Genomic DNA, 9,644 nt, shown 5'->3' with positions numbered 1-9,644 from the left:
TGGTGCACTCCAGTTAAAGGAGAAGGTGTAGAAAGTCCTGAGTGTCTTGGACATTGATAAAGTAGTCCAGGTGGTTGAGGATCAACACTATCTAAAAGTCATAAATGCCTATTTGGATGTAGATAAGCGATTAACAAATGTTGCATAGCACTTGAAATAATAATTTAAGAAAGTTAACAAATGCATGTCACAAGATGCAAATGTCTGCCCCAACAGCTTATTTGTACAGTCAGGGTGTGTTTTTAAAGTTAATGGGCTAGTAGCTAAATTAAAGCTAAAAGTATGCGACCAACTGCTATTGTTCAGTGTTGTTTATCATAATCTTTGGAAATTCAAGATAAAATAAAAATAAGCATGAAAAGTACTTATAATACCATGAAATATACAGACATACTGTAAGTAAAAAACAATACACTTAAGTAATATTCTATATCATATTTATCATATTTTAATGTAGGAACTTTAAAGAAAATATGAAGAACTCAGGATTTAATTTTGTGTGTTCAGCTCTGTGCAAACATTTCTGTCTCCTGAACTTTGTTAGGATAAAGAACTTTCTCAACTCTGCTCAGTTTCAGTTGAATGAACAAGACGACAGACTCAGCGCTTGGTCTGATCAAGCAGGTCAAACTTTAGGTTTCAGTCAGGCTCTCAGTCAGTCATTATTATTTCTGTCTACAGAGGGCACTGTTGCTAGGACCAAAAAAAAAATCATGCCAACCACATTCACGTCTCTTTCTTCAATTTCGTCCTCCCAAATCCCCAGAGCCTGAAATGTCCTCACCAGGAGAGCAGTGTACGCCATCTGCAGATGTGTAACGCAACACAACCTGAACCAAACCACAGTTTCCTAAGACATTTGTAGCCTTTTACCTACATTCATATCCTGCCATGTGTCCAACTGGGACACAGAGACGTGATGCAAAACAAGGCTCTATTCTGGCCTGGTGGCAAAAGACCTAGAGACTGGAAATGTTTGACTCTGCATGGGACAAAAGGGAAAGGTCGCTGAGTGTATACTGAAAATTGCTCAATGCAGCATTTGGCTTTTCTTTTTTCTTTTTTTTAAATCCTATCATTGCATTATAGTAAAATAAATATAACCAACACAGCACAAGACGGAAACAAAAACGATGTCTGGTCCCAGTATTAAAGATCATTACATTTCACTGTAAGAGATATAAACACCACACCACAGCAGCGTGTTGTGTGCTGTGAAACAGACTTGTCGAAGTGTTCTGTTCTCATTCACAGTCGGCACCATCATGGCCTCAGGCTGTTGGCCCAACTGCTCTCATCAACAGTCTGCAGCGCCTCTCACTTTTTAAATCTCCTGAAGTCAGCCTCCACATCTTATGAGAGTGACCTCTTCCAACTCAGATCACATTAGACACGTACACGAGTAGAGGAAATCATCAGTGTGTGTACGTGCAATAAAATATGACAGGATTCATATCATCACCAGGTGTTTTGGCTAATTTCATAATAATGGCCAATGGCAGTCCATAAAAACAGGTCTTTTTTCTAGTAGATAAAACATCCAATGATTAAATGAATGGCCACAGTTACAGAATGGCTCCATAGCTCAGTGGTCAGAGCACTGGTCTTGTAAACCAGGGGTCGTGAGTTCAATTCTCACTGGGGCCTGTTAACACATTTAAGACCTTTCTGAGATTGCATCCCAACCCAGGCTTCCATACAGAGGGCTCTGTTATAAAAATTAATAATAATAATATTTATATATATATATAGTTTGTCCTCTACACCGACATACCAATCAGCACCCAAAGTACTGCTCTACACCGACATATCAATCAGCACCCAAAGTACTGCAAAAAAAATGATAGCAAAAACATATACCACAAATATAAAATCTGAAAATTAACTAAAATAGTTAATATTTCTTCAGAATGGTGCAGGAATATAAGAGAAGAAAAAAGCCAGCTAACAAAATAAAATAAAAAAAAGAATACTAGGTTTCAGTCTATAAAATGTCCCTGAAACAGGAAGGGGCCAAAAGTTGTACTCCACAGATGGAACCTTCACCCAACAGACCCAGGACAGCCTTTTACCTCACAGCAGGGCAATGAGCCTAATGACAAATTTATTTATAAATCAGGTGAGGGAGGGTGAGGATCGCAGCCTTTGCCAGAGTTGTTATGTCACAGGATCTAGCAGGATCAGCCTCCACTCTGTCTAGCCAGGAGAGGTAAAATCCCCCACAGTGTTTGTGTTGGTGCTGCTGTCAAAACAAAAACAAACGCTCCACATTTCTGTCGTCCTCTGAACTACACCTAGTGTTCTAACAGTAATAAAACAGTGATGGGTGCTGACGTACCTGAGTGCAGGTGCAGTGTCTCGTTGTTGCAGAAGTCGGTGAAGCAGCAGTTCCTCTTGGAGACATTGCGGGAGCTGTAACAGAACACTTGGCCCTTCATCTCCGAGGGCGTCAGGCAGGACTTCACCGTCTCCTCCTTCCCATCGATCAACATCACGGAGTTCCAGCAGGCCCCGTCCGAGCCGGTTTCACATACGTGGTCGGTGCAGAGCTGGCACACGCACCTGAGACCTGAAACAGCACCGTATCAATGAATTATGAGGAAGAACATTTTGGATTTAGTCGTTCATTTAAGGAATATCAAAACAGAAGACAAGACATTGGTCCTTAACTCTTCACAGGCAGGACGCTCCTGTTATGCAACAAAGTCCATGCTCTTAAATGGTCGAAGGTGGAGGAACAGTTGTTCTGTAATACCTCTTACTTTAACACCCTGGTAATCTGGTGTTCTACCTCAGACTACTGTCGGGATTTGTTTGATCACTCTTTGTATAACTATCTGCTCTTAGCAGCACTTAACAGTGTAATAATAATACTTTTTAAAAATAAATAATGATATGAAATAATAATAATAATAAATAAATAAATATTTAATTCATAATAACATATATAATATTTGTGGTCTTGGTTTTTTAGTGTCATGGTTCCCAAATTAAGGGGCTCAAACCTATTGCATTTTTTACATTTTACATTTTGGATAAAACTTAACTTAGAACAACAAATAGCTCAACGTTGTTATTTAATCAAGTTCAATTCTCTTAAATTATTTCAAACTCGCAGGGGGCAGGAGTCAATCCAGCAGTTAACAGGTGAGGGCGTAGTACAACACGGCCCAGTCTGTCACAGGGCCACATATAAAGAAATTAACAGCCATTAACATCTGTGGTAAATTTCCAATTTCCTATATTTAAACAATTACTAATGATCCATGGGGATTAAACTATCAACCTATTTTGCTTTGTAAGGCAAGAGTGCCAACCACTGATCCTCCATGCAGCCTAAAAATTGAAACAGACTAAAGAGAACAGGTGAACACTGGCTGCTGTGTTTTGAAAACTGGAAATGTTACAGGCACTTGTAAGGATATTATAAGCAAATCGAAAAAAGAAAAGACACAGTGTTACAGTGTCTTCATAACCGCTGAACTGTAAAAGTTCATTTATCACCACGGTGACCAATTTTGCTGTAAGAAAAGAATGTGCTCAACATAAAGTTCAGCAGATGTTAGAATCTTTGTCCTGCTTTGACCAATGAACAGTTAGGAACCTGTGAACTACAGACCTGTTGAAACAATAACGGAGCATCTAACAAAAATCAGTGCTTTGGTTAACAAAAATCTTAAATGTAATGTGACAAAATATTTCTTTATCACATACCTGGGAGTTGCTGGGCAACAAGTTAAGCAAGGAAGACGGAAATTTAAAAAAGTTTGATATTTGTGTGTGTGAGGGAACAGTGAGTGAGTCTGTGTTTTTGTTTTTGTTTGTTTTATATCAATTTGGCCAAGATGTGATTTCAGATATTACTTTTATTCACTGAGTTATACTTTAATTTTTAAAAAAAATATTTTGCTTTTTCTGAAAATGCATTTGGAAATGCAACAACAACAACAACAACAACTGTTGTTGTTGTTTTACATATGAATATCTACTGTTGTTGTTGTTTTACATATGAATATCTGAAAAGTACTTGGAAGGTAAATAAACGTATGTCCAAAATTGTAGCCACAAACATGGTTACAAAAAAAGTCAAACAATTTGAGCAAAATTTTGAAAGTTATATTTGTCTTTGAACTTTTTGACTTTGACTGCGATTTATTAAATTACAACACTTTCAAACCCACAAAAGAGTTTTTTTAACCTGCCCAAAAATAAAATAAAATGTGGTTTTGGTTTGATTTTTTTTTTTAAGAAGTCACTGCTTTTGTTACTGTGTCCTTGAAGGTTTTGGGTTATGAAGCAGTTTTCCTGCGTCATGGACAGAGATTACCAGAAATACTGAATCTGATGGTAATGTCTTCTAAAAAAATGTAAAAACTGGTCAAATATATATATATGTAAATACCATCTCCTAAAACTAAAAAAAAAAATTGAACTCTTATAATGCAGCCAGTTACACACGTTAATATCTAAAATGTTAAGGTTTTGGCAGGAAGAAGTTAACCAAGCTAAAGGAGCAGAAAACTGAGGAAAGTCTGATTGAATGGTTTAATAAAACTACATTAAATAAAGCGTATATTTATTGCCAGAGAGTTTTATATACAAGCTGAAAATAGTCAAAAGTGTGATGCAAAAGTACAAAAGTAGCGCACGAGGAGAAGAAGAGACAGAGGAAAGCAAATTAATCCCATTTTCAATATTTTCCTTATTTTGATAGTTTTTTAAAATGTATTTCCTTTGTTTAATATCAGTTTTGGAGGAATAACAATGTTTTAGATGAAGTTAAGAAGAGTTTTAAAAGCACGAGCTCTGACTGTGTGAGGCTTAACAATCCAAATCCAATAAATCAGATGTTCAAATAATTATTTGAGCTACAGTATGTAAAACCTGGGGGAAATTAATTATTATTAAAAGAAATGTATTACACAGTAAACACACTGCGGTGCAAAACATAGTAAAATAGATTTTTTTTTAAATCTAAATTTTTAAGTCTTTGTTTAAATAAGTTGGCTGCTGTTATTATCACTTCTCAATATGTCTATAACAAAAGTGCACTTTAAACCACTTTTTTTAAACCATTGCCTCACACACCTTGACGACTCTTACCTATTGCCAGTGTTTTAAATATGACATTTATTGACTTAAATGTCACATGTGACAAAATGCCTGACTGTACATCAATGCCACCAAAACATAACGCCTACTGTATCAGTCAACTACTGCACTTGATATACAGAGTAAATGTTTTAACTATTAACAAACGTATATAGCATCAAATCAAGCTATATAGTATATAAAATATATATTATGTATATATATTTTGGGTTAAAAAGTTCGTTTTTGACTTTTATTTTTTTTTAATTTTTTATATTTTGATACTCCTTTGCTTTCTGTATCTGGTATCTTTGCTTGTATCTGGTGTTTATTTCTGCCTAACTTTTAATCGTTGCCTTTAACAGTTACACAAAGTTGTTTTTTTCATCTCGTTTAGTCATTTTATGCCCAAATGGGTACAATACGTTATTATTTTTCATGTATTATTATTATTATTATTTTGCTTTTAGGCTGCAGGTAAATGTAAGTTAGCCAAATCTAAATATTGTATATCGAGTCGTAATGATGTTTTAAAAATTAATGATAATAACTATAATCCAGGTGTAGTTTCCTGAATAAAAAGTTTGTCAAGAGTGAACCGAGGTTACCTGTAGTCAGCCGGACAACCGAGAGCAAGACCAACGCCGCCAGGAAGTTTTGTTTCCCGGTACAAGTCATGACCGGAACCGCATCTGCTCCTTCTCCTCCTCCGTCTTCTCCCTCTCTGCCTCCTCCTTTTCCCCAGCAGCTACTCTCCTCCCGACACACAAGTGGACATTGCGGCGAAGTGCGTTTGTGCTTGTGGCCACCGGAGCTTCTCACACTGACTGTGCGGAGAGGAAAGTGTAAATACGGTGAGAGTGGCTGTAGCTCCGCCCTGCTGAGGAGAACTAAGAGGATTAAGTCTGTAGTTAGAGGAGCAGAGCTCCGAGGAAAGAGGAGTGAATGAGAGACAGACACTACTGACGATGCTGCTGCTAATGCTGCTGCTAATGCTGCTGATGCACAACCATTCATCTACAGCCACGGGCGAATCTAGGAAATGTTTGGTCGGGTGGCCAGGAGGGGGCGGGGCTTCCATTACTATACTTAATAGTAAAGTTTGTTGTTGTGGACATTGTTGTCTGCAATTTGTACAGTTTAAGTAAAGTCAAAACAACTATGTAATATATTAACTTAAGTTTAAGTACAAAAAAAGGAATCTCTGTGCTGTTTAAATTATTCTTTTTTTAAAAAAGCACAGTAGCTTGAAGCTAGCTAAAAGATAGTCCAGGAGAGATTAAATAGCTTTTTGAAAAGTTGCACAATATCCTAAAAAAAAGCTGAAACACAACAGGTAATGAAGAATTGGCCAAAGTGCAAAAAAATTAAATAAAATAAAACCATGAATTTGTATTTAACACAAGACTTAGCTCTATCGTATATGTCAACAAAATATAAAATTGGTAATATTTAGCTGCCCAACTCAAAAAATTAAGACATAGTCCAAAGAAATTGCTGCAGCTAATTTAACGCTACTCAATTAGCCAAGGACTGCCCCAAATATAGCAAGACAAATGTGTTAGTTGAATGTGACTAAATTAGGAATTTTCCATGATAGCAGAAAAGTGCTCCTGCTTAGGAATTTCCTTTCCAGTGTGAGGTAAGTTCAGTCCAAAAAGACAGACGCAGGTTCTGATTAGCATTAAAACGTAATGGATCAGCCTGTGTGTGCAGGCTGGATCAGATGACTATGAATATCTGCATAGTCTGACAGCTGTTAATACATGAATGTGAAGTACCCAAGCTCCGTCAGGAGTGTGTGTGTGTGTGTGTGTGTGTGTGTGTGTGAGTGTATGTGTGGGTCTCCATAATCTATTAATCACTCCATTTTAAACTGTCAGGAACCTAATTTCTCAATAAAAACTGCCAAATGATCTGCTGTATGAGCAGTTTTCATTTTACGGCCTGAATGAAGTGTCTGTGTTTTGACCTTTTGGTCAATAACTATTGCATATTGCATTTATAATACAGATGTCAGGGATCAGCAAAGGATAGAAACACAGCGTTGTGCAGAACATTCAACAAATTAGTGAAAAGAACTGTAAGAAGAACATGATTGTACCTGTACGGAGTCAAGGAGACAAGATCTGTCAGAGCCATACAGTGGTTGGTGCTCCTGTCACTGGTTCAACGGCTGGATCCACCGTCTTACATGCAGTTCACGTAGTACTCATGTAGGTTTTCTCCATGCATTTCTGCTTCAGGATAAAAATGGATATTCAAAATCAGGGGGATCAAACTCCATCACTTAGGGAACAACAGTCAGGATGTGGGCTTGACAGGATTAAATCAAAAATATTATCATCAAGCAAAAATATGAATATTGTTACACATACGAAGTAGGAACTGTCTATGACTCAAAATAACAAAGTACAAAACTATGGATTTTTTTCAACCATGGGCATCCTAAGCCGTGGCAGGCCTCGGTGGGCCAAATCATAGCCCACAAGCCTTAAGTTTGTCATTGGTTCCAGCTCCTGCCATGACCCTGAAAAAAGACAAAGCTGTAGAAGAGACATTTAGACATAGAGCAGTTCGCTCTCATACGTCTGGTTCATGACAGTTTAGAAGCAAAACAAATGCAGTTTTGGAATTTAACTTTTAGCCACAACCATCCTCTCCAGTTGACATGGTCCAGACCATTCACTACACTGTGTTTAGGAGAGGTTTTGGAAGCTCGTCAAACATGCAGCAGTGACTGAATGAGTCATGAAACAGGCATCAGTTTATGGTTGATCCTGAAAAAAATAAAAAAGAATAAATTTGTACTATATTGATCCCATATTTGGGAAATTGTTGTGTTAGCAGCAGATATGAGACAGTAGATTTTTATAAACTTATAAACTAAAGTCTTCTTTCAAGTGTCAGGCATTCAGAAAAAAAAATCATCTGTTGGCTTTAGCCTTATTAGGTGGTCTGAATGGTCTGAACAAAAATGTTTCAGAAAGAAAGAAATGACAGGACATGAAATATCTGAGAAACACATAATCTCAGAGAAAACGTTTCATTCAAACCAAAGACAAAAGTGGGCACCAGTTATACTCTTTCAAAAACGTTCAGTAAAATTCTGTGAAGAAACTCTGGACCGGTGAAACAAAGGAGACAGATGAAAAACCTTTTTTTTTTTAACTATTTAATTAATATAAATGACTAATTGATATAAAATGTTAAAGAAATAAAAAAAAGGCTGAAGTTTGACTTCATTTACTTGACAATGCACGCATTAAGACAACAATGCACGCGTTGAGACGGTGTACAGGATTTACAGGCTTACTCACGGGCCACTGGAGAGACCCAGCTCAGCATCAGCACGTCGAGCACGTAGTGTTTTTTTTTTTATTATTATTTGTTCTTTTTACATCTGAGTCTGTAAAGCTGGAGAAACGAAACAAAGAAACAAGAATACGGTATAACTCATGTAAAATCCATGGTGATATACAAAAAAAAGGCTGCAATGGAGTACCTTCAGTTGAGTATTTTGTATATATATATATATGTTGTATAGATACGAGCAGTGCCACTGACACAGCTGTACTGCTTAGATGACGCAGGACATGGGGAAACTTCGTTCTGACGGTGTGGTAAATGGGAGTGCGTTCAACACACAAGTCATAGTTAACGGCACATGCTGTGACCCTGAAGCCTCGTCTATACTGTCGCGAGACCACCATGATGAAGGAGGCTCACGAGCAGGCACAGAGGAGTCTCTGGTGGGGGGGGAGAAGACGCTCCTACGGCTGCTAACAACTGAACAACAGGGGAAAAACACAAACTTATTTGGAGGGTAAGATGCATTGAAGTCTGGTCACACTACATGCTCTGTGTTTACTTCGGTTGATGTAAAATTCCATCTTTATGTAAATAAATGGGAAGAAAATATGCAAAATTACTTCACTACCAAAGAGATGTCATATCAGTTCAAGGGATTACGTCAAGAGGGCTGATCTAAATACGGGTTGAAGCCAGATGTGAATGAAGCTGCCAATGTGAAAAGGTTTACATTCTTTGTACTGTATCACTCTTACTAAACAACCTCACTTTAGAAATACGTGATTGTCTGGACGTTCTCCTTGGACGTGTACATTGTGCAAAGATTCCTACACCGTTTGCACAACCTAGTTGGATGACAATGTGATGACAGTTGGAGTTTGTCGAAACACACAGACAGTGACCACCTCTGTGAGCCGCAAACCCTCGGGCCTTACATTCTCCCCTCCAGTATAAACCAGGCGTTAGGGTTTCAGAAGTACTCAGGCCTAATTGGTGAGCTGAGTTAACAAGTTGTTGTCTTCACTAAATGACTCCACTTGAATTAAACAGAACTGCAACAGAGATAAAGTGAAGCGGATGAAGTGTTCTGACGTTTGTCTTGTTTCTAACTAAAGTGTGTCAAACAAAGTCTGTGGTTCTAACAAACACAAGCATACTGAAATGCCCGGGTAACCAGTTTGAGAACATTACTAAGAGTGTTATAAGTTGAGTAGATATATATATATATATTTTTTCCTATT

The 9,644-nt window shown here is 37.5% G+C and overlaps 1 protein-coding gene and 1 non-coding gene across 3 annotated transcripts in view; one reads left to right on the top strand and one right to left on the bottom strand.

The window, feature by feature from the left end:
- The window catches only part of acvr1c (activin A receptor type 1C), a 12,822-nt gene extending 3,184 nt beyond the window's left edge, over positions 1 to 9,638 (bottom strand). The window contains exons 1-3 of one of the 2 annotated variants that reach the window (XM_008328726.3): positions 7,196 to 9,638; positions 5,700 to 5,918; positions 2,339 to 2,569 (exon numbers count right to left, since the gene is read on the bottom strand). In XM_008328726.3, the coding sequence (XP_008326948.1) occupies positions 2,339 to 2,569; positions 5,700 to 5,769 (301 nt within the window). In that variant the 5' untranslated portion in view covers positions 5,770 to 5,918; positions 7,196 to 9,638. Of the gene's footprint in view, positions 1 to 2,338; positions 2,570 to 5,699 lie in introns of both variants that reach the window. The other variant, XM_017040084.2, reaches the window with a different exon arrangement.
- Positions 1,575 to 1,647, top strand: trnat-ugu (transfer RNA threonine (anticodon UGU)). The gene has a single exon. It is a non-coding gene; the product is annotated as a tRNA-Thr (tRNA).
- Positions 9,639 to 9,644: the final 6 nt, after the last annotated feature.

This window comes from Cynoglossus semilaevis, chromosome 16 (genome assembly GCF_000523025.1).
Source record: "Cynoglossus semilaevis isolate Cse_v1.0 chromosome 16, Cse_v1.0, whole genome shotgun sequence".
Classification (NCBI taxonomy): Eukaryota; Metazoa; Chordata; class Actinopteri; order Pleuronectiformes; family Cynoglossidae; genus Cynoglossus; species Cynoglossus semilaevis.
The sequence above is the reverse complement of the archived record's forward strand: the minus strand, read 5'-3'. Positions and strand labels throughout refer to the sequence as shown.